The sequence below is a fragment of the Pseudopipra pipra genome, chromosome 3 (assembly GCF_036250125.1).
Source record: "Pseudopipra pipra isolate bDixPip1 chromosome 3, bDixPip1.hap1, whole genome shotgun sequence".
NCBI lineage: Eukaryota > Metazoa > Chordata > Aves > Passeriformes > Pipridae > Pseudopipra > Pseudopipra pipra.
This window is the reverse complement of record NC_087551.1, coordinates 47,842,808-47,868,590: the sequence shown is the minus strand read 5'-3', so window position 1 is coordinate 47,868,590 and position 25,783 is coordinate 47,842,808. Positions and strand designations below refer to the sequence as shown.

Genomic DNA, 25,783 nt, shown 5'->3' with positions numbered 1-25,783 from the left:
TTTCATGGGCAGTAAGCTGCACATCTGTGCTACTGCAATCTGTGTCTGCAGGCAACAGCATCACCCAGGGGGGCAAACACCCAGCAGGCACAGTTCAGTATCTACTAGCAAAAGTCAGTATCAAATACCAGAAATTTCCATTAGACAGTGCCCATAGGACCTAAAGAATGTCTTACAGGAACCAAAAAAACCATGAACAATAACTGGGTCCAGCCAGTTATTGCAGAGAGTTGGTGCCAATGTTTTTTTAAAGAACAGCACTACTGGCACAACTTGCAAAGCCAACAGTACATGGGGGATAGAAAGCAAGTGCCAGATGGTAGCAAGGCTTTCACGTGCTCTGGGAAATGTTGTGCTCAAAAGATTCTGAAAGCATCCAAATTTCCTGAGTATACCATTCAAGAAAAGCTTTTGGGGCTACATTACAACAGGAGAACTAGGGGAGATGCACTGAGTACTATGCTTGAGCAAAAAACTGGTGCAACTAGAGTTGAACTGGCGCAAACAGAGTGTGTATTATATTGGTTGACACAGCAAGGGGAGCTGTTTCTGAGTTCACACCTCAGGTTTTCCTCCAACCCTGTCTCACAAGTTGATTAGTGAGGTAAATGGTAACAACAGGCTGCCAAAGTGGTTGTAGGCTGAAGCATGGTCACCCTGTAACAGCCTGTTCAGCTGATCACACAGAAAAAAGTGAAAGACAGCCACCACCCTCTCCAGCTCCCCTGGGTCTGTAGTAGTGAAAGAAACTCCACATTATGGGCCACGTGTTTTAAAAATGTAGCCTGTTCTTATGGCTGTGGTGGGGGTACAAAACTAAGGGCAGACTGGGTGGAGAGAAAACGGGAACTTGGAGAGCAGGACAATATTCAAAACCTGTAAGGAATCAAAAAAAAAGATGCTGTTAAGAAAGACTGTGTTAAGGAACAGCTATTCAAACAGTATCATGATGAGCAAAAGAAATTGATGAATGGGTTTAATGGAAACCATAAATAATTCATAGAGAATATCAAGGAGTAAGCAGAGTACGCAAATTTTTTTTTTAAAAATCACAAAACAAATTTATACAGCCTGATCTCTGCAGAGTTCCTTATAAAAATAATAATAAAATACCCAAATACCAGATAAAGATTTATAATATACTTTAAATCAGACATTCAGCTGGAAGACTAAAAAATACAGAAATCCTTGTTCAGATTACAGGTCCATAGGAAGTGAACATTTCTTTTGCTATTAGGTCAATACATTTTCTGTTTGGAAGTTGAATGTTTTTAAGTGATTAACAGAAAATTGGAACAACCGTTAAAAATTCTGGCGCTACCTTGGGTGAGTTGAAGTTAACGGAACAGGTGTGTTTCTGTTGATTTTTGATTCTGCTAGAACATGCCCCACTCAGCAATTTCCTTTGATCACTGCAGTCCTGCTTGAAATACTAACCCAGTCTTTCCTGACACTTTCAGTGGCAGTCCTTTTCCACTGTTCTGGGTGGCACACAGATCAGGTTCCAGGTTCTGGGAGGCTTGACTAACCTGTGGGTACCCTTTCTTTCTCCATCTCCCTGCTGCAGAGTGCACAGGAGCATGAGCTGCCAAGTCTGATAAGGCACACAGTGGCACCCCGGCTTCACTTGTCCATCCTTCTGAGACATCCTTGCCCTCTGAGACATTTCTTAATTCCTGAAATCTTGTCAGGGCTGAACTGTTGGTGTCACAACCGAGAGCTGGATTTCTGTGCAAGTGCCTCACAGACATGTTAACTATACCAAATGCCATCCAACTCACCCCTTTGCCTGCTGCAGTGGGTAGTTGTTTTTTCCATGCAAACATCTAACCTAGGAAGGTTAGCTGATTGCACAGCGCAGCACAGAGTTTTGCTAGGGTGGTGAGAGTGGATGGAATTAATCACAAGAAGAAGCAGATCCACCGTACCTTCATCCAGTTCCTGACAGCAAAGGCACAGTCCAGCTTTCCCTTTTCTTACCCAGGCTAGCAGCTGGGTTGGAGCTGCTACAGAAAGGGGAGCAGATGCTAGTGATGGGTACAGGGTCAGGCCTGATTTGTGATAAAGTTTCTTGCACTGGGAAGACCTCGTACACAGAGACAGGCCAGCTGCTTGCAGGAGAGGAGAAAAGCAGGCATTTGAACACAGAGGAAGACACTTTCATGAGTTGGAGCATGCCTTAAAAGAGAGGGGTGAAGTAGGAACCTTCAAGATGCTGCTGCATGCAACATGTTTGACTTATACAGGTACCACACAGACACTCTGACAGACAATAGCAATTGGTCAACTTGGCTATTGCTTTGCAATAGCTACTTATGCTCAGCCAGTAATGATGTTTATTTAAGATTCTTATTAATTATGACATGATTTTTAAAACAAGTTTTAAAATCATACTTGCAATATTGTTTCTGACACAGAGACTGTGTCAGAAAAGTTAACCCGCATCCAGATTCAGTGGGAAGCCATTGCATTCTTGATCCAAGAAACAAAACTAGGAATTTGGACAAAAACAGGTTTTGATGGCTGGGTACAGTCCAGTCCCCAAGAGGTGACTCCATATTGGACAAATCTGTCCTTATCTTGGCAGACCAGAGGTCCTCCAACTTCAGCCTAGGAAGGAAAAGAGAGTATAAAGTGACTGCTCTAGTGATGGAGACGCTAGGCATGCAAACAGCAAAATACTGGCAGGATTAATATTGTAACTCTGAAGGCCTCAAAATGTGACTAACCCAAGGACTCGAGAGAGAGGGAGCGTGTTTTATTAGACCTGCTGGAGTAAAAGAATTGCGGGACGGGGGGAGTGGAAAGTTGTTTCCAAGCAGCCAGGGCATTTTCCTGATATGAAGATCGACCAGTCATGGATGTGGGTAAATCCCCAGATTACTGTGAGACCTATTACAAACACACAAATTTTCCACATCCTCTGATCTACTGGGCAAAATTAGTTTAATTGTTTTAATGCCATTCCTTAAAATCCAAGCATGGCAGGATATGAGTACATATGTCCAATGATTTTTTGGCCCTATAAATGAACGCACTGCCCACATTCTCAAAGATATAATTTACCCTGGCAATCTGGAACATCTGCTCAGACAGACCTGTGTTTGCTTCCTGACTCTGTCACTAGTTACCAGCTTTTTATTGAAAAGCTCCCAATATGATAGCCTCCAATAAGAAAACTACATTTTAAAAGTCTTTTCATATACTTGTGAAAATTAGAAAACTGGAATCACCGAAAGCTTTATTTAATCAAGGGACTAAATAAAGATGCGGTACAACTCCAGCCTGTGCCAGAAACAATCACTAGTTTCACCTCTATCTCTAAGAACAAAGGAAAGCCCAAGCAGTATATTACTTCAGGTGAGAGGGTTATTCACAACCCTAGGCTACTATGAGTAGGATATTATCCTACACAATTTCTCTGCTATGCTGGTTGACTGTGTGAGTGAAGAAAAAAACGCTGTGTATACCTCAGTTCTTAGGCTTCATGCAAAAATGTTGAGTTGCTGAAGCTATTTCTGAGCCTTGAAAATACAAATTATATGCATTGACCTGCTTAAACTCAAAGCTAGATTATTCTTACCTCACAGTTATCTATGCCTCCAAATGTAAATCCACCACAAAATTCATTATTTTTGACACTTCCATTCATAAATTCAGGGCGATTACGTATTTCATTTTCAAGCACAGGTAATTCAACATCTTTTAATCTGTTATCTGCATTGGTACCTTTATGAACAAGCAAGAAAATATAACAATTATAAATCGTAGCCTGGGTGTTGTGATCTAGTGAAGCTGTGAAGTCTCAGTAATGAAAGAACTGGGATTCATCCCCAGCTCTACTGTAGTCTCTGAGGTCCTTGAAGGACCTTATTAAATCTTCCAACTTTTTTTGAGCTTGGATCATACCTAGCATCAACAAGCAGAGGGTATTTTACTTTACAAAATGTTACTAAATAAATAAAAACATATGCTACGTAATCTGAGCCATTGTATTGCTTTCTAGTTTTTCGCCATGGTGCAGTACCAATTGCTTATTTCAGTGTTAGCCTGTAATTACTTTACATTAATTCAAACTCTTTCAAGCCTAAAGTGTTTTCCAGGCAAGGAGAATTTTCCTGAAGCCAAAGCTGAATTTTCCCAAAATTTAGATGTGGGATTCTGACTGTTCTCCCTCCCCTGCTGATTTGGTGACCAAGCTGCAAGACATGGCGGGACCCTCTTTCACACTGCTTAAATGCAACAATGGTCTGTTGATTTTTCCATCCTAATGCATTTCCAGAAGAAATCTGTTTTGTAGCATTTTTTTGTGGCTGTGATCACTAGAAGATATGAAGCAGCTGCCACCGTGTGGCAAGCTGAATGAAAACCGAAAAACTTTCAAGGTAAGAAAGGGGAAAAAGGTGAGAGGAAAGCCAGTAATTACTGTATATGCTAGAGAAAAGTGTTTCTTAATAATTCTGATGAGTTAGATGACTTACAGTAGAATTAGAGTGATTATTCTTAAGCATTATTTCCATAGCAACAGTTTTGTAGCTACATAACGCCGGGAGGGTAAAAAAGCTCTACAATCTATGTCTAAACTTTTCATGGTGAAAGTCAGAGACTGGGTCATGTTTCGTTCCTTTTATTTTTTTTTTAATTTTATGGATGCACACACGAAGAAGAATTCATTGACTTTGATTTACAGGTAGATTATTAAAAAGTGGTGTCTGGCAAATGGGGTGGGAAGGGCACCCCTTGCATATAGCTCAGCAAGGCCAAAAATGTGTCTGTGGGAGCTGGGACTGAATGAAGACAGATGCCAGCATCACTGCTGGAAGCTGCAAGGATGAGGAACTGCCTCCTGCTTCAGTAAAAGCAGATCAAAGAGAGCTGGGTATACTCAACCATCAGCATAGGTGGAGTGAGAGCTGGGCACCAGGAGACCACATGCTTGATTTTTAATGCTAGGCTATGAACAAAATTTAGGTAAGGGTTTTACTGACATTAAAAACCTTTAGCTTGAACTCATTTTGCCTGTGCCCCAAAGATGGCTGGATCTGAGCAAGCTCTGACTTTAAGGCTTCACAGTTCCTGGGATGGCACCTTATCTATGATACAAGGTCTTAAGGCTAGTGCTTGGACTTGGGATTAGTCTTCAGACTTGCCCATGTATCACAGAATCTTAGAATAGTTTATGTTGGAAAAGACCTCTTAGATCATTGAGTCCAACTGTTAACCCAGTATTGCCAAGTCCAGCAGTAAAATCCTATTGGTCCGAAGTGAATGCAGATCCCTGTAGAAGTCTATGCAGACAGTAATGTTTAGACTACATGAAGGTAAGTGCAAGCTTAATTCAGATGTTTAAAAAAATGTATATCTGAAGATCAAAATTAAAGGCAAGGGCATTATTTGAGTATAGTCCTTATTTGTGCAAATACAGTGTATATGGAAGCAGAAGAAAGACTAAACCAGATAGAGATAAAAGGTGGCAAACTCTTATGTCTAATTATTCTTTCTCTTTTCTCTTGTTTAGTGAATTCAGTTTATGTAAGCAATGAGAAGGGGAAAAGGCAAGCTCTGAGAGAAAGAAATAAAAAGAAAAATGTTGCCTGGTAACTTCTGATTTAGTTAAGTCTTAACTAAAATGTGTTTTTCAGCTCCCATAATTGCACATATTTTGAAATAGTATTTGAAAACTTTCCTAAGTTTCCAATTGCTCCGAATATGTTTTACCTCTTTTTTTCCCCAGGCAGATAGAAACCATACAGACTGCCGAGACCGTGCCCGCAGCTGTGCCGAGTCCCTGCCATGCCGTGGCGCAGAGGCGCGGGACCCACGGGCGAACACCTCCCGCTCAGCCCCGGCCCGGCACAAAAGCCCTAGAGCCGCGGCAAAAGCAGCGGCTCCGGCTGTGCGGGAGCCGCTCCGAAATACAAGCGGCAGCGGTGCCGCAGCCGCGGAGTCCCGGCGCGGGGTGGGGATGGGCGGTGAGCGTCTTCCCTCTCTACGAAACCCCCCTACACAGCGGAGCGGCGGGGAGCAGTTCCGCCGGAGTCGGGACGGGACCGGAGATACCAGAAACCGGGGTAAAAACTACCTCCCTTTCCATAACAAAGTGTTAAAACCATGCCAAGCCGAGACAGCGCGAACTGCAACAACTGGCAGAGCCCTGCACGGTCTGCCGTGAGCAGAGAGGGAGACAGCAGCCCCCAACCGGCGCTGACAAGAGACCCCCTGTGGGGGGCAATTCTGCCGTCTACGGTGGAAAACAAATAACAAAAACCGGGGCCGAGAGGACAGCTCACACCCTTTGTGCAGAGACAGAGCGAAGCTGAGCTGCAAATAGCTCAGGTGAGTCTCTGCACAACTCAATGCTACAGCGCTTTGCTGTGAGCCTCCCGAGAAGCATACAAAATTAATTTAACTTTGTATCTTGCTGTCTCAGGACCTCTGGCAAGAACATTGAAACTTTAAGGTTTTTTCTTACTCTTTCATCAGTTTCCCCAAGACTTTGGTTAAATTGTTGAGCTTGTTAAGTTGTTAAACCCTCAAGGACACTTGAATAGGAGCAGTTGTTGTGACAATTTAGTTCAAACAACGCGTTTTAAAAGTTCCTAAGCATCTCCAACCTTGTTAATTTATCATTTAAGAAATTGTTAAAGTTGTGAAATTCTTAAATACATTATATCTATTAATAGAAGCTCTGTTAGTAGAAAGCCCTTCGCAGGACTATCAGTCTCTCGAAGCTGGGGGCGGTAGATTTTCTTGTTCTTTGCCCCTGTCTGGGGTGGGGGAGGAGTGAAGCTTTCAGGAGCCAAAATGATGCTTCTTGCGTAATAACGATCATCTGTTGCTTGACAACTGGGTGGAGAGAGATTTTGTCGTCTCCAGTTCTTGTCCCAGTCCCTGTCCTAGACGAGGGAAAACAAAGCATAACAAACTGAAATCTTCCCCATCATCCAGTTTAACTCTTATTAACTGTTTAACTTACATCACTATAGGGAAAGAAAATTTTTCTTTGTTGTCTAAAATCCTTAAAATTGCCTTTTGAGTTTATCTCCACAAAACCAGGACATTAGACGCCTGCCAGAGCAAACAAGACGAACTGCTTTCAGTGAGAATGAAGAAAACTTTTCTGATTCCTGTGATATCCATGAATGATGGGAACCACTGAATGCTTGCTTTTGTGTTTGCAAGTGCAAAATCTTCTAGTGCCAACTAGTAAAGGATTTGATTTTGTTATTAAGATAATGTTCAAAATGTTTATACTCTGTTTTCTGATTGTTTCAGGAAGTGAAAAGATTCCTTGATAATTTATAGAAAGACTTATCTAAGATTTCACATGAACATTGAGAATGATAAAGTATTTGATCCCTTCTGCCCTTACAGCATTAAAACATGCAACACATGAAGTTACACACAGCCTTCAACCTTGAGGTAAACAGACAATAAAAGCACAAAATGACTTTTTGCCTTTATTTCAAGCTCCAGCAAAAGGCAACTTTGAAGCAAAAAGACATTGAAAGGCATCAAATGACTTCTACTTCTTTACTTCAAAAGGCCATTCCTAGATACAGCTACAGAGAAACTGCGTTTGCCTAACCTCTACATCTGTTTCTTCCACACTAGCCACCTGAGACTGTTTAAATTGTTATTAACATGTTTGTTAAGTTTGTTACTAAAGGCAAAAAGCGGCTAACAGAAATGGATGGACAAAAGCTGAAAATTAACCGCATTCTAGAAACCACAGACAACTGAAACCGATTGCTTGCAAAGGATGCTGAATTTCAAGCTGTGTTAACATGTTACAATGATAACTCGTTTTATATACTCAGTTATTGTGATGGTAACTTGGTCTAGTTTTTTACAGGAGATGCTAAGTTTTAAGTTATGTTAACATATTGTGATGGTAACTTGTGTATATATCTTTCAGTTTATTAATTTATGGTTTTCTAAAACAAACTCAAAAGGGGGGAAAAAGAGAAAACGCATGTGCATAAACAGGTAAGACATTTAGTTTTGTTAAACCTTATATTCTTCATATTAATTCCTTTTCAAATTTTCAAAACAAGTACAGTTGCCAAACATGATTACCAGAAGTGACAGATTGCAAAGCATACAACCAATAACGACTGCAAAACCCTAAACTATGTGATTTAAATAGACACATAATAAAAATTCTAAGTATGCATATGTGAGGAGAGAATGTAAAGTGGCCACTTCTGTATGAATGAAAAAACTGTATGAATGAGAGAAACTGTGTAAACATGTATGTATGTAGACTTAGAGATACTTTGTGCTTCATGTGCTTTGAACAAATTACACTTGCATCACAACACTTGCTCTCTAAGGGCCCTTTTCTTGAAATGGAGTTGAATTTCTCCTGGTTACCAATTACATGCAGGCCCTTGGGGAAGTGGGAATCGATGTTCTGCCCGATTATGCAAATAGTCTCAGGTTAATAAAGTTGTTTATCCCAAATACACACAAACCCTTAGGAAGTAAAAGTTCAAATTTATGTCAAGCAAGTTTCAAGGATTACAGATAAAGGTTCAAATAAGTAAGTTTGTTAAGAGACCAAGGTAGGCAGTGAACTGAATTACTGTGACGCAGTGGTCATTGTTAAAGGGGGTTTACAAAGTTTAAAATGTACTGTTATATGCAATGTTCTGTATTTCCTCATAATAATAAAGAAGAGGGGAGATGTAGGAGTTGGGTTTCAGGAAGGGTGCTGAACAGCACCCTGGGAGATGTATTATATTAATATATCACAGTTGTCTATTTTCCTCTTATTCCCCTGGATAAAAAATTTGTCCTTCAGAATGCACTAAAATGGCATAGGCTACAAGACATGAACTGACTGAAGAGCATTTGCAAAATGCAGCAGTACAGATCTGAAAGCTGCTGGAGGGGTGTAACTGTTACATTGCAGCCCTAGTCAGTGTCCTGGTTTTGGCTTGCATAGAGTTAATTTTCTTCTTTGTAGCTGGTACAGTGCTGTGTTTTAGCTTTAGTATGAAAATAATGTTGATAACACACTTATATTTTGGTTGTTGCTAAGTAGTGCTTACCGGAAGTCAAGGACTTTTCAGTTTCCCATTTTCTGCCAGTGAGAAGGTATACAAGAAGCTGGGAGGGAGCATGGACAGGACAGCTGACCCAAACTAGCCCCAGGGATATTGCATACCACGGAACAACATGCTTAGTACATAAACTAGTGGGAGCCACTACTTGCTGCTCAGGGACAGGATGAGCATTGGTCAGCAATTGTATGGTGCATCGCTTGGGTTTCTTGGGTTTTATTCCTCTCCAATATTTATTATTATTGTTATTGTTATTTTGTTTCAATTTTTAGACTGTTCTTATCTCAACCTTTGAGTTTTATCTTTTTTTATTTTTCTCCCCCCTGAGGAAGGAATAGGGGAATGAGTGAGCAGCTGCATGATACTTAGTTTCTAGCTGGGGTTAAACCACAACACTCAAGAATTATTTGGATAGATTACTATTTCCTTTTCCCACAGACTCTACAGGAGGTGACGCTTATAGCCAGCTGTTACCAGATGTGGTGCGTGTCGTCGGGCTAACATCTTGCTCCATCGTTGCGGGGGAATCATTTGGTATGGGCTCTTGTGTATGATCATCACACTTCTTGAGATTGCAGTACTCCCATAAGGTGTTGGGGTCAGTGGTGAAACACCATGGGCTGTTGTCACCATCTGGATTTCTACAATAGTTGTCCCTCAAATCCCTGCAAAAATATAGTCAATGGTCATGCTGTGTAAGACTGGAAGTAAGCATAGAAATATCCTGATAAAAAGTTGTGGAACTTGTGTACTATAAGGATAAAAACATTTATTATTGTTTTCACTTATTGCAAACACATTTATGGCTGTGATGCTGGTGAAGAGTTATATTTCACATGTACATCAGAGTCATGAATACATTTATGCATAAGGAAACATAATTCAATTACTGGCTGATATTCTGGATGTACCATGTCAATATGCTGAGTACCTAAATAAATGCCTGATATGCCAATAATTTAGTTTCTAAATATATATGTATAAGCACACGCAGTTATGTGAATGTGTGAATTAGTAATAAACATACAGAAAGATTCATACTGCTGGTGGGCCTTTATGGTTTTCCAAATTTTTTGTTTTTTTAATGCCAAAGGGTTCTTTTTAACATTCAGAAGAAGGACAAATAAATGCTTATACAACTGATCACCTCTCATGCTCCCAAAGCCTGTTTCTACTGAATTCAGTGGAACCACTCCCAAGTCTGTGCTTCGTGGGGCAGGGAGAAGTAGAATCTCTCTCTTTAATAATTTGCAGAGTTTCAGTATTTCCCCATCCTGAATCACAGCACAGTTACGGAATAAAAAAGAACTGAAATGTTTTTTTTCCAAATATGACAGAACACATGAATTCCACATTTTCGCAATTTGATTTTAATTTTTTAAAATGTTTTTGAAAGTCATCATCCCCCCCGAGGATGTTTCAGTTTCAATACATCAGTATTTTGATGCCTAAATATAACTGAAAAATTCTAATTATTTTGGACGATAGCATAAAAAACGTAAAAAAATGGACGGATTTTCTCGCAATTGAAATCTTGTTGCTTTCCTACCCTTACTAAAAACTGGCACATTAGTGATTATGGTTAGCTCATCACTGATCCAGTCACTGCTGGTAGAGTTTTGTCAGCCTGAAGAAGACAAATAAAGGGGGAAAATTCAGTATGCAATTCTGGGTGCACAATTCCAAATGCAAAGAACACTTTGATGGTATTTCAAAGCATAATGTATCTGGCAGTGTGTTTTGCATCATAAATGCTGTGTTCTACCAAGATTAAAAAATGAGAAAGGCCACCACAAAAATCTTAAATTCATAAACAAAACACATATTTCAGCAGATGCCCAAACTCTGGATACAAGTCTCCTGCTGTTGGTTACAGAAGCTCAGATTTAAGAGTAAAGGGATACAGCTATATTTTGCTCAGAATTTAGATGACTAGTTTTTAAAAATGAGACTAACAGAAAATGTTTCTATGTCTTGGAAAAAAATCTCTTTCACAGATACATTCCCTAGCAATGTTTTAAAGCATAGATGTACAAAGATAATGCAAACCAAGCAGCAGTCATTGTCAGAGAAAGAGAGAAAAGGTAAGATAAACATACGCATCTGGGAATTTGTCCGGGGTTTTTTCATGCCTGTGTGGGAACATGGAGTTCCAGGCCTGGCATTTTTTTCCAGATGCAGTGATAGAAGTTGTGCCACGATAACTCTGGCCTTTGTCTCGGTAGCACTCCTCTGTCAGGGGAACCTGTATAGGCACATCTGCAGCAAACAACAGAAACTGGTCTTTTGCATCATAGTTTTATGTTCTTACTGAGTAAGCACAAGAAAGCATCAAACACACAGGATGACAAAAAGGAATGACTCATTTATACAGACAGCATTCAGTGAGACTATCACAGCCAGCAGCAGAAGGGCATTTCCAAAGTTATTTAGAAAACTTTCATAGCTTAACATCATGTGTTAAATGTTGTTCAGTGAAGGCTTCACCATTTGGTTTCATTTTGGTATATGTGAACATGCTAGAATTAAAGATAAGAAAGTTCACATGAGAAATCCTCACAGATGAAATGCTGGTGATTTTGACCACGATAAATTTCTCAAACAGACATTATATTAAGCTTCAGTCTCTCCATTATCCTTTTTATTGCACTAAGACTTTCTTGTTACTTTTTGTCCTTAAATGAATGAATGTTTCAATGTGGTTTTGATTTGGAAATAAGACTTTGGAAGCTCCTGCCCTCTCTGTTGTGGCTACTTTCCAAAAATGGGAGTTCCTTTTATTTAGCAGTTTTTCATGTCTTTGAACCTGATTTTAATTTTTCAGTGAACTTGCTATAGTTGCCCTACATTTGGGAAAAAAAGGAATATAAAAAAATAATCCTCTTTTATCCAGTAATTCTTCTGTTGGGTCACCTGGTGATTTACATCCTTCACTGTGTTTTCTTAACCACTGAAAGTTCAATATTTGGCAGGTTTTGCAACATGCCAGGCAGACAAGCATTAACAACAGTGACAAAGTGACTGAAAAAATATTTAATACATTTACAGTGAGAAACAATAAACCTCTCACTGTTTTAAAGTCCTTATTTCAAGTACGCTCCACTATTCATACCAGCACTCTCTTGTTCTGTCCCATCACAGGGAGGAATTGTGCAATATTCCCATCTAACGCTGCTGTTGATGGTGTAGCACCAAGGTCTCTTCTCTCCATCAGGGTTTCTACAGTAGTTTTCCTCTAAGCCCCTGAAACAAAAACACTGGCTTTAAACTACTCATAGAAATCCAGAAGAGTTTTGTGCATGACTATTAACAACTACTGCATGCAGAAGTCAACTTAGTGGTTATATTTATTCTTTTTGGAGATTAATTACCTCACGCATCACTGTTTTGGGACTAATTAATGGTCTTCAAATTTACAGTCTAAATGCTGAAGATATATGAAGAACTGTTTCAATGCTTTCACATTCTACTCTTGTTGAGGCCAAGGTACAGCAGTAAAAGCTGACTTCGAAACACAAGCCATTGGTGTACCTAACATTACAGTAATAACCAGGCAAGGCTGGATGTGACAGACTGATCCTGGAAGTGTGTAGGAGCACCAGTGCATGCTGCTCTCTGCCCTATGATAGTGGACAGGGTTTCACATGCTCAAGAAAACTTGCAGGATCAAAATACAGAGTAGTAAGCCAGGTCAGTCCCAGCTACCCTTGCACATCGATAATTCTCTGAAAACCCAGCTCCTCTGACCTTGGAGCAAAAGGATGTATTGGAGCATGTTGACCTTGGATCATCACTCTTCAGAAGACTAATGCATTGAAAATGTGCTGAAACACAGCCAAGGGATTTTCAGTAGTAACTACTTATAACTTTGCAGCGGGATGTGGGTCAGACAGGTGAGATAAATATATGAGAATAAAGAGGGATGCAGAAAAAGATGGAGAGCAAGACTTAAACAGAAGTAATGAGCACTGACAAACAGCAAGAAAATAGCTTATCAGCAGAAATGAGGAGCACCTGGGCTCCTCTTGTCTCTGCATCTGATTCAATAAGGAATAACTATGTTCTTTGGTATTTGTTACAATGATGAGGTTCGGCATACTTGCAGGGATATCTGTCAGGAATCCAGCCATGTTTGTGAGGTAACTGTGTGTTCCAGTGTTGACACGCATTTCCTGATTCAGTGATGGCTATCCTTCCTCGATAGTCTTCTCCTTTCCCTGAAAGACACTGGGAGCCTGGGCCAGAGACTGGTGGGTGTGTAGCTGTAACAGGAAAACACAAATGAAGGGAAGGGAAGGCAAGGAAAATAGTACTTTCAAAAATATATAAAACCCGTTTATTTTCTGTAATGTCAAAAGTGCAATTTTTTTTCTTTCAGCAGAGGTGACCTGGGTTAAAAGCCATGTCAAAACCAAAAAGTACATTTTTACAAGCAGTTGGACAGCCAGACAGATGTCCTGTGTCTGCCCTTTTACAGCAGCCAATAAATAACTTTGCTGGGTCAAGACAGACTTTGTGCCTGCAGTCCCCTGAGAGCAGAACAGGAAAGGCAGTAAGTAGTCCTGTACAGTCTTGTAAAACCAAGTGAAATGAATATTATACACACAAGTAGGGTGGAAGGGCAGAAAGGGACAAGAAGAAATTTTGAGAGAAAGCAAAGCAGCCTTCAGAGCTGAGCCTCTGGAGTCAGTGACTTAGGAAAGTGTGGCAGAAGGAAGAGTGAAAGAAAGAAAGTGAAGTGGTCTGGCACGTGGGGAACAGCAAAGAAGGTAAGAGTGATGATCAGAGGCCTAGAACCTGCAGAGGGCAAACGGAAAATGAATTTACAGCACATACCTATTATATATACTTTGTATACAGAATTTCCCAATGAGATAAGTATGACTCTAAAAGGTTGGCATGTTCCTTAAACTTCAAGTTTTAAGCACAGAGTGGAAATGCTATGGTAACTTTCACAATTTATCATGCAGAAGTCTATAAATAGTTATTCTGCCATCTGTAATGGACCATGCTGAAGAGAACTACATCCAGCAAACACGTGCCACTGCTTAGAGCACTGGCAAGTGCAGATGCATAAGAAAGCAAGCTCTAGAGATAAAAACACACTTTTTTTTTTTTCTAAAAGTGCCATCCAGTTCTACAAATAGCAATGCCACTCTCCTTATTCAGTGCTTTGGAAATATCCAGATTTAGCGTGCTCAGCTCAATGGGTTACGCTCACTCACTGATAAGTCAGGTGTTTCCTCGAGGCCTGAACTTGTTTCTCAGGATTCACTCCTTGCTAAGAAAAAGGCGGTGCTGGCTGTGCTGGCCAGACTCGGGTAAAATATCACAGTATGGCCACATGGTGATCTAGATGTTTTTCATTAGTTAACTGATCAGCAGAAAACTACCACCTGATTTAACCTGAATGCCCAGTCTCTCAGGTAAATTTAAATTCTCAGGTAAGTTGAAAAGTAAAGTGGTTAAAGGCAAATTCTGTTTTCCCAAAACATCTTTGGCATTATTGTACTTCACGACACCTACATCCTCACTAACCTTACATGATTTTACATAACTGAAATTTAGTGAGCAATTCTGCGTATTACTGTGCGCTTTCCTTCCTTCACAAAGGTATCCCCAGGTTACTCAGAACTGAGATTTCTTGTCTTTCCCCTCTCTGCATAATTGTAATGAGAAGAGCTACCCTCTGGAGTGATCTCAGGAAATCAGACTCACTGCAACGAGGAATTTTGCAATATTCCCAGCGTTTAGTCGGGCTGGTAGTGAAACACCAGGGTCGAAGTTCACCATCAGGATTACGGCAATAATTCATCTTCAGATCCTTCTCTGGATAGCTGCACATCGAAAATGGAAGAGAAGCTTGTGAATCAGTTATGGGCAGCTGAAGCAATTAGGCTCTGTCTCCCAGGCTCTGTAGGAATGAATTCAGTGCCGAATGTGACTCACTGTTTCATGGTAAATCCATGCATATGAGGCTCTTGGGCATCCCAGTGTTGGCACTGAAGCCCAGACTCTGTTCTCGACACTTCTCCATGGTAGTCCTCACCATTACACTGCATGCATTCCGCTGTAGGTCCTAGGCAGAATGGAAAAAAAACAAGGAACGCACCAGCCCATGAATTCAGATCCTGATCTATTCCTGGAAGAATATGTTGAAAGAAAAAGAGGGATTTGCTTGCGCTAGTGATGAAAATAATTCAGAAGCCTAGCCAAATTCAAAATGCTTTAGGAATATATGTCATTTGGAGGGAGAAATTTGTCACGTATCTGTATGTACTGATAGCAATGGGAGTTCAGTATGTAACAAAGCACTTGGATCAATCTTTACTCTCTTTAAAATAAAATAAATTGCTGGGATAAGAGCAGGACAATATCAGCAAATGATTAAAAAATTTCAGTTCTTCCATATTTACGAAATTACTTTGATAACTCAAGATAATTAGGAAAAAACATCTGTGTTGAGAAATTCTTCAGTTTGATTTAAATTCTCATTTGAAAACAACCTGCAATAATTAAGCGCAAACAAGTAGCAGGAATAATATTATCTACTTAAACTAACTACTTAAATTCATTCTGTGAAAAGTAAATATACCTTCTCCGGTGTGTGTGATCTGGTCCTCACACTCTGGGATATTACAGTAATCATATCTGGTAGCAGGATCTGTTGTGTAACACCAGGGTCCATTTTCATCCCCATCAGGATTTCTGCAGTAGTTTTCCTCCAGGCCTGCATTAGGGTGTTTTTGAGGTGTATAGCTGTAATTAAAATTCTATTTTAATACCAGTAATTTGGTGGAGCAGAAGGGAAATGTCCAATTTGCTGAGATAGCTGTGAGCTTTATTCATTCACAGTAAAAATGAGCAAAATAGATTCCCCACTGTAAGCCATAAATGAAAACTGAAAAAACATTCCATAACTATCATTATTAGTAGCTTTCTCCCTAAGTCCCAATTGCCAATAAGGAGTGATCTTACAGCCTGCAAGGACTATGACAGTCTCAAAGGACAATTGTTGCCTTTAATACTTACATCTGTCTGATCTAATCTGCTCACTATGACCTGTGGCTCTGTCACGCATTTGTATTAATGGAGCTACTTCCGAAGTTGTGTATTTCTAGAGACTATTCACCAAACACCAGATCATGCAGAGACCTGAAGCAGGTGACACTAGGCTTCTTCCTACAGTAACCTTACCAGAGAAGACTAAATGGCTTTTAAACAATCTGAACAAGTTTATCCAAGTTTCATTAGAATAAAACTCCAATGCAGATCAGAGGAAACGGAATCTCTGCTTCCCTTCTTGCTTCAGTGAGCCCAGTGGCAGCCAGCCCTGAGAAAACTCCACCTGGCCAGGTACGTTTGACCCTTGGATACTTTTCTTAATGTTTTTTCTTGACTGTCTGTGTTGGAGGCAGGGAGTCATAGAGCTGGACCAGTATCAGTGCTTTTTTTTCCGCACTTCATACCGAACAGTGCAATTATGATCCCACTGTCACCAATAGCAAAATTTTCATCATGTGTTGATAGGAACATTTCATCTGGTTAAGACACCTCATTTAGACACAATTTCTCTACCTGACAATGAATCCTTTCCTTATCCAGATCATTGCAGTTCTCTGCCAATAGAGTCAAAAGCATCAAGACAGATGAAGATAAAGCTGTCTTAAAAAGTCACTTGATAACTGCCTTTCGTAACTTGCACTATAAGGCTGTTTATACATATGAAGTTGAGGAAGCTTGGAAGAGTGTGAGAACAACATAAAGAAAAATATAAACAAGGGCATACTTTGGTTTGTGGGGTATTTTTTCTGCCCACTTCTGGCATGGAATACCCCTCCAAGTCTTGGCTTCCGTTCCTCTGTAGTCCTTCCCAGTCCCTCTTTTACATTCTAGAAGGTAAACTGAAATGGAATTGGCTTTGTTAATTCAGTGGTGTTACAACATTGCATGTCTTGAAATTGAAAGTCTGCAGATATAACTGAAGTTCATCAGTTCACGATGAGCCATGCTTTACCAACGTTTTGAACCTCTTGTACATGCAAACATATGTGATTCTATAATGTAATTTAAAACAAATTAGTTACAAACTAAAGAGAAAAATTTCTGAAGCATTTTTACAAAGCTAATAAAATTTAGTGAAGAAAATAGCTGTATCAAATTACAGGTGGTTTTGACATGCAAAAATGCATGTTTTTACTATCATAATACTGGGGTAAATAGCAATGTCTTTCACCAGCAGCTGGAGATTCTTTGAAAGGCATTGTTCACAAGCACATTTGCAGTGTGGGTGTCAGGCAACTATTCCTTCAAGAAAGAAAATATTTAGTTATCGAAATACACTTGTCACATAAATGCCCCCCAAACCTTTGATTCCTCTTAGCCTCAGACTCCCAGGTCCTTTCTAGTGGGATTCCAAGACAGAGAGAATGCAAATCATGTTGATGATGCTTTTATTGGCAACAGACACTGGAAAATCTCAAGTTATTGAGGGCAGTGATCTTGCTTTCCCCTTCCAGCAATTTACTTGCACAAGAAGAATCTCCCTAAACCCCAAAATATAAAATGGAAATGTTAGAGCAAGGACGAGGTACCAATCTGATAGGAAAAACTGAGCCTTGTTTGAACACCTTGCAATAGTTACTGCAATCACAATGTGTGGCTGGGACTACAAATGTCTGTGCTGCATGTCTTGACAAAAGGGAGCTTCTGCCTGGTTTGTCAGGGTACTACTGGAGGGACCAAAAGTCTAGTCACTGCTACTCCAACACTGATACCCAAGTCTCAGCATGTCCATCTCTGGTCAATAGCCTTGCCCATGGACTTTGGGGATGTTGCCAGACTCCTCCTAGGTTATTTTAGCTTGTCTAAATAATAAAGCTGGACACATCTGACAGCCAGGGAGAGGGGGTGAAGACTGTATAGCTGGGTCAGGAAGGAAAACAACCAAGTAACTTTCCAGGTCAAATGGCACAAATCCACACCATGGATTTAGGCCTCAGTATTTGATCCTTCTTGAAGAGCATTTTTAGTGACATAGCTTCTTTCTGTTTGGCCTCCATATTCTCAATTAGTTTTCTGTCCTATACAGGAGTTTGCTTTGCTCACCTATAACCCCTGATTGTGTTCTTCAAAAGAAGGATGAGATCAAAAGCCAAACTATATGTCAAGACAAAATTAAGGTTTGATTGGGGAAAATGCTCTGCAAAGAATGAGATGTCTCTAACCAAGTTCTTCAGAAATGCTTCAGTGACTAAGTGCCAGAGCTTTGATTATTACCCCTACAATAAGGTAAGCATCCCAGATGACCACTCAGCTAGTAAAAATGCCATGGTTCTTAAACTCTCAAGAGGCCAACTGAAAATGCACTTTCGAAGGTGGGAGTGAGAAATCTAACTCAACATAATGTAGTGAATGAGTCCGCTTTGTGAATTATTCCAATTATTAGCAAGGAGGTGTTGCCATTAACAGATGGAAAGTAACTGGCAGACATATATTCATGGAGTTGCCTTTGTAACTATGGACAATCCAGAGTATGGTCTGCATACAGATCCCAAAGCGTCTGTGGTGGGGCAAAATGGAAGTGCCTAACACTGGGTGGCCTAGTACAAAAAGACAAACTATTACACTCACAAATGGATGAAACTTTTTGTGTCAAAGTAGATGTTTTGCACAGGTATTAATCCAATTCCAAGGAAAATAAATTCTAGCAAAGATTGAGGCCAGAGCAGCTGTTATGAACTCCAAGTTCTGAGTCAGGTATAGGTGAGATTGTACAGTCATTGTGAACCTAAAGGAGTGGCAGAGCCACAAAATTGTCCTGGAGATTGCTTTTTCCCAGCCGAGCGAATTCCGTTATATCTCAGCAGAGAGGAGTTTTACAGCAGCTATTTCCTGGTGCTGAGGAGTTGTGGTGGGGACAGAAAACTTTTCTGATGTTCAAGCAAACTAAATGTCTTTATTTACAAATTCGAGTTCAGGCTGGGTGATACTGTGGTTACTTGCTTCTAGGAATGTGAGTCACTTCTAACAGCCTTCTGAGAAGTATCTCTGGTTTGAGGTGGATTTGGACCATTACAGATACAAAATGCTGCCATTTGGATTATCCAGCAACCTCACAACAATGCTGGCAGCGGTAGCTGTGAGTTTCAGAATGCATGAGACAGTTCTGTATTCCTGCTAGCAAAAAAGAGAAGTAAAATGACTGTACGCTTTTGTACCCCTGCCATAACAGGCACCTACAGGCTGATGAGCTAGTCCCTTGGTGTGAGGAACAAGATACAGTGTCTCCTCCTGGAGTGGACTCATGTGGTGACATTTCCTTTAGTCCTGGATATGGCTAGGAAGGAAAAGCTCTGCTTCCAAGAGGATTAGGAGAGAGGGGAACAGACCTGTACCTCACCCTACAGTTTCAGCTAAGGGTAAAAAGTAAACAAGACAAATCCATCCTGACACATGAGAGGGCACGAAGCTAGGATTTTTTTTTTTCTGCAGGAAGAGGTGGCTCCAATGGGGCTATGAGCAGCAAAGCTGAAGGTTCTGACTAAATTTCTAGATTACATGTGTTGAGGAAGGTCACTGGGATGAATATTGAGGCTGGAGACACCAGGCCTGTCTTCCATGGAATAATTTTGGAGGAGGTGAAAATTTGCATGACCCACCTCACTGAAACTGTCACCACCTGCAGCGGTTTGCTCCAGCACTGCAGCAGAGAGCACAAGGATGAAGTTAAAATAGGCTTAATGAGTAGCATCTTGCTGTATACATACTTCTCTTTTCATAAAGAACTGCATCCATGCTGGCGAACATCACCGACATTTTAGCATTTTCAGCCAGTGTTAAACACTGTAGCTTTTTCCTGGTGAATAGGAAAGCCCTGTTGAAATTGAGAAGAAAGCAATATTGACATAGGAAGCAATATTTTAAATTCAATACAAATTATTCAACTAATAATTATTGTTCTATGCATTTTTAATTTAATAGCACTGTCCTGTATCCATTTCTATCTTTCAGATACTGCACTCAATATCTGAGACACTGAGTTAGAGTCTGGCTTTTTTTATTGTTCTGAAGTGGCTCATTTATTCAGGACATAAGACTATAGATGAATAAGTTATTGTGTGGGAAGCGAATTACTGCATTGGCAAAATATTATCAACAGCATTCTAGCTGCTCAGGTTAGTATCTTTCCCTACAATGGATTAGAAACATTTCATTCTTCTTTTGTGAAAGAAGCCAGCATCTAGCAAAAGAGGCACAAGTAGCTCTCCATATAATGAATAAGAGTGGGAACTTGAACATTTACTATAGAATGAGAAATACATTGTCAATCCACTCTTTACTTGATCTTGTGGTAATTTATGGGTGAAGGTAAGCCACAAACTAAAGGTACAGGCTGTAGGCAGAGCTGCAGCAGAATGAGGATGTTGGTTCTGAGCAACTGTAGGAAAATACCATTGATATGCAGACATCCACAATGACACAGTTTTAAGATTCAACAGGAATTACCTGCAATTAAAATTTCTTTCTGCTTCACATTTCTCTGCACATTCTTTTTCATTATTTGTCTCGTAAGACTGTTTATTTCGAGTTAGTATCCAAACACCATCTGTTCTTATATAGTCACCCAGTATATCTCCTTTCACTAAAAGGGAAGGAAAGGAATCAGATGTTAAAAATGAAAATTCTGCAGTTAAGAAGATCTGTGAATTTGAGTCCCATTTTCTGTGTAGCTTGGACAGGTGAAGACACTATTTATGCTGTGTAATTCTAGGTAAAAGATTGTAAACTCTAATGTAATTTCTGTCTCCCGACACAATCACAGCTGTATGACTGTAACATGCCATAGGAAAAAAAACAGCAGAAAAAACATGTAGAGAAGCAGTTCTGAAAGGAGTTATGCATGAGTTTGAAGCTAAGAACAAGAAATGTGAAGTAAGAGTGAGGGGGAAACAGAGAGAGAGAGACTAAGTGGTGTCAATACCAGTCAGAGAAAGAGGAAGTGATACCAATATCAAAGTTTTGAAAAAGAATGAATTAGCTGGATGTGATATTATGACATTTTATGTGGATTGTGCACTCACTGCAGTTTTATTGGTCACTAACTAGTTGTTTGTCCCAAGATGTCTTGCTCTAGATCAAGAAATCACAGTCATAAAATTACTAAATAGCATTTTACAATGGCCACCATTATTTTATTGTAATGGGTTGAGCAGACTTACTAATGAAATTGTCAGGCTGCATCTCTGTTGCAACAAATTAACCTAAGACTTTAAATTAGTAAATGATTAGTATTATTATATCTGAAAGCTACATATGCATAAGATGTATATGAGGTATCAGTTAATATGTTTAACACAGCTCTAAAACATTGTTGCTCACAATGGATTTTGTCAACTAACTGATTTTTTTTCCTTCTATGTCTATAAAGAATTTATGTTCTGTTCCTAATTTCTATGAGAGTTTATTTCCACCTCCAGCATCAGGTTACAAGGTTACACAATTGATATGGTTCAATTATTTCATTTTTTCAAGCTAGATTATTATCGATAGATACAGGAAGTTCATAATTTTGTACAGTATTCTCACAGGTAATGTTGTGAATCTTTCATTTTTCCACTCATATTAGGCTCAATTCACTGCAGCATCACTCCAGTGTAATTAATTCCCACAACATATAGGTCATCCATCACCTACCTCCATATGATACATATTCATATGAAATAAAAGGTATTTGGGCCACTAATGAAAGTAAGATGATTAATTGTCTGAGGGCATCTTCTGTGCCTGTTTGCAGAGTTGACTCAATGCTATAAAAACCACGTGTCTTAAGCAATCCCTGACACTGAGGCCTCCCATATCTAATCCCACTGTTACAGCTGGACTATGTGGAACACCAATAGCCCAGCCTACTAATTTCTCCTGACGGATTCGGTAAACAACTGCTTCCTCTCCTGAATTTTTTTCATAACTTAACTAAGGCCAATGCTCCAGAATTGCAGGAGACTAGAACAGGAAAATACTGCTTTCCAAACTTAATTGACACATCTTAAAAGATAATTCAGATTGGCAGAAGCTTAGATAACAAAAAAGAAAAGGTAAAAAGGTGATGCTAGTTGCCTGAAAAACATTGCAAAATGAAAAATTAAGAAAAGAATACAAAAGACTTAAAAATGCATCAGGGAATGTATTAGTCTGACTAAAGTCCAAACCTTTATAAACCCAGACATGGCACATGATAATTGAACAGAATATTCAAATATATGTGAACAAACCTATTTTTTCTTTTATATATGTATCTTTGCAGACCTGACCAGTACTGATCCAGAAGACATAAAAATTGGTTTTAAGGCAGTCGTGTACTATCACTTTAGCAAGTCAGCTAAAGCTGATAACAATGAGCAAACAAAAAATCTCGCTTAATCAGTTGTCTTTTACAACCCAGTGATATGTTCCTGTTATTCTGACCTTAAATGTCTGAGCTATTAGAAACTCATACAAACTCTACTGATATATATTTTACAGTACTTTTTAAAAGTCATTTAAATGCCATAGAATTATATGCAATTTTAAAGTACTAGAGAGTATGGTATCTGATTAAAATCTGATTGAAATGTAAACTACATGTGGAATAATAATTTACAGCATTTGTAGATAAGCTTGAAAATCATACATTACCATTAGTGGGACACCTATCTTCTTTTGGTGTTGTAAAAAAGAATTCTAGACATATTTTTAGAAAAGGTGATCTAGGTTACTGAAGAGTAAGCTCCTAACTACTGCCTTCAGCAAAACAAGGGAGAACATTTTATTAGAAGTGTTTGAAAAATTTGAAATTTCTGGAATACAAAGGAACTTGGTAATTTTTCCTTTTTTTTTTTTTAATATTTCATTTCAAAGCTTTAAAACTCCTATCATAAAGGGTGAAAACCACAATCACAGTGCTTAGCAATGCTTGGTATTAAACCAGTTTTAGCTTTAGCATTTGATCCAAAACCTGCTGAAATTAGAGATAACCTTCTCAGCGACTGCTGTGGGTTTTGTAGAAGCCTTTCACAGGCTGCTTCCCAAGGGTGCCCCCATCTCTGGCCATGGGGCAGTTTTGCAGGGAGCCACTAGTTCCCAATAGAGATACCAAGGCTGCTGCTCTTCTGGTGTCTCTAACAAATACAACCCGGAACAACCACAGCTCTCATTCTGTTGAGCAGCAGCTTTTGCTGGCCAGCAAGTCCTGAATCTGTCATCATCCAGGGAAATTGTGATGCAGGGATTTGGGGACCTACCTTCACCACATGGAACTTGCAAATGTTTAGGTCTCACCTAGGCAAGGAGAGGGCAAAAGACTCTTACCTGAGCTGAGCAAGAACAGAAAGAGAAAGGCAGCTTTGCTAATCCTCATTTTGGCCCCGCTGGCGGGTGCTGGAAGTTGCGTGTGTCAGTGCACAAAGTTTTATTGACTTGCACTGAAGTGAGGCAGCATCAAATAAACAAGGCAGGAGGATTAAGTTAATCATTTTCCTGTGCTGTTCCCCCCTTGCCATGATGTGGCCATTCAAACAACCTTGAATTGGATGGATTACCAAATCAGATTCAATCATTTCTACTGGATGCTGGGAAATGTGAAGGCACTTTCCTGTTTTGTGGAACATGCTTTTGTTCTCAGATTGCTTGGCCTCACTTTGCTAAGGTAAGCAGGGGAATCACAGTGGTGGAAAGTACGGGGACTCAGTCAAAACCTAATTCTATATAGTCCTGGATATTCGGTTTTAGGTTCCAAAAGTATTTTCAGTCACAGACCTGTACTGCTTAGGTTGGAACTGCATCTGATTTATGCTTTTGTGTAAATCAGTCCCCCAAAAACTGATCCTAATAATGCTAACTCTGTATCAGAATTGTTTTTAACAACCTCCGATGCCATTTCCGGAGGAAAGATTACTTCCATCAGCTTTTTCCCATTTCTGGTTTAGTTTTTGTTGTTCATGACTTAGGAGGCAGCATTCACTTTTTTCAGTGTATGATGTGCTTTTGCTTTCCAGGCAAAGTCACTAATATCTCAGGTCTGCCCAGATCTCAGGGTATATGCAGAATGCCCCATGCATTTCAGCAATACAACCTCTGCTGGCCCCAGGGGGCTCAGCTAAGGCAAGCCATGCATTCCCAGCCATAAAGTGCCTTCAGGAGCTTCAACTGGCCAGTCAGTGTAGCTTTCAGCTGGGATTGGGAAGACAGATGAGAATGACAGTTAGGAAGAAGGTGGGAGTCCCACATATTCTCCTCTGTGCTGGGAGAATGGTGGACTGGAAAGGCCATGTAAAATAGCCACATCCCTGTGAGCATTGATGACTAGACAAGTAATCTGGGGTAAAAGGAGTGGTCAAAAGGTACATGCCTCCAGGGCACAGGTGGGAAATGAACCCTGGGCTGGTGAGGAGATAGTGGGGAAGTGGCCTTTTTGCCTCAGCTCTGAGGCACTGCAGAGGGCTCTCAGTAGGTAGCCATTTTGTAACCTGTAGTCAGAAAAGGCAAAAGGAGGGACACCAGTAGGAAAACAAGTATTTGGTCTTGGTAACTTTTGTGTTGTGTCTATGTGCCAACACATGAACAGCTCATCCGTATCCTTACCTCCACAGTCATTCTTTGAGCATATCATTCAACCTCTGCCATATCTGGCATAACTCAGGTGTTCATAAAAGGCTTCAGAAAATCAGTGCTTGGACAGAGAAAAGAAAACAAAATTTGCTTTCCATAAGAACACTTAATGGTGGGAGCAAACACCACTCATTTCTGCTTGGCCAGTCAGCAGGTCTGTACCCTCCAACCAGCATGTCAGAACATGCATAGGTGAATCCTGGGGATATCCACCTTGTACGCCTGGCTATGGAAGAGACAGGTTCTCCTAATGGAAGGCAGGAGTACCTCACAGAGACATTAAGGGGACGTGAATGAGAAGAAGCAGGACTAGAGGACCATTTGGGAGTGAGCAGGGCATGCAGGATCTGAAGATTTCCCAACTTAATATAGGAGAGATGTGGGGTCACCAGGAGATGCAGGAGGACATGATGACCAGGGATATGAACTGCATGGAGCCAAGTCTCTCTTTCTGTCACCAACAGTGTTACTTGCTCTGTCCTCAGGTAGCAAATACCATAGATTGTAGATGCAGAAGTCTGAAACTACTCTAGATCTGACAGTAAATAGCATGGCAAGCCTTTTCTGTTGGATTTAATTTAAATCTTAGAACAATCAAAATCAGAGATATTTTATGCCAATTTTCTATTAGCAATAAATGAAATCACATCTTTGTTCATGAAAACTATGCTGATGTTCTGTGTGGTTTTCTGGAGAATATGCTGTCCTGGTAATGTCCAGAAGGGTGCAGCACATGATAGTTTTTTTAAAAAGTGGGTGACATTAAACCCCCAGCACAAGCAAAGATGTCGGTACATGCTCTGGATACATTGTCAGGCAGTGTTTGTCCACAAGCTTGCTCATATCACAGTACTAGCTTACAAGGAAATTTGTTTTATTCAAATATGCTTTGATTTTCTTTCTCAGATTCCCCTTTTCCTTCCTACCTCAATACAAGATGTTTAAAGTTTATTGGTTTGAACTCGTGTAATGTTAATACGTTCAAAAGTTTTATTTTCCCAAAGCAAGACTCTATGTAGAAAAGACTGCATGCAAGTGTGGAATGAGAAAGACTGAGGGGGGAAAAG

The 25,783-nt window shown here is 40.0% G+C and overlaps 1 protein-coding gene and 1 long non-coding RNA gene across 4 annotated transcripts in view; one reads left to right on the top strand and one right to left on the bottom strand.

Annotated features, from left to right (window-relative positions):
• PLG (plasminogen) overlaps positions 1 to 23,535 on the bottom strand; it is a 56,334-nt gene extending 32,799 nt beyond the window's left edge. The window contains exons 1-3 of one of the 2 annotated variants that reach the window (XM_064648995.1): positions 23,418 to 23,535; positions 20,577 to 20,712; positions 19,838 to 19,944 (exon numbers count right to left, since the gene is read on the bottom strand). In XM_064648995.1, coding sequence (XP_064505065.1) covers positions 19,838 to 19,944; positions 20,577 to 20,712; positions 23,418 to 23,466 — 292 coding nt within the window. In that variant the 5' untranslated portion in view covers positions 23,467 to 23,535. The remainder of the gene's footprint in view (positions 1 to 19,837; positions 19,945 to 20,576; positions 20,713 to 23,417) is intronic. The other variant, XM_064648994.1, reaches the window with a different exon arrangement.
• Positions 4,454 to 10,026, top strand: LOC135411453 (uncharacterized). Of its 2 annotated transcripts, none has more exons than XR_010429162.1 (2): positions 4,454 to 6,336; positions 9,507 to 10,026. It is a non-coding gene; the product is annotated as an uncharacterized LOC135411453 (long non-coding RNA). The 2 variants fall into 2 exon arrangements; XR_010429163.1 differs by having other exon boundaries at positions 7,375 to 10,026.
• Positions 23,536 to 25,783: the final 2,248 nt, after the last annotated feature.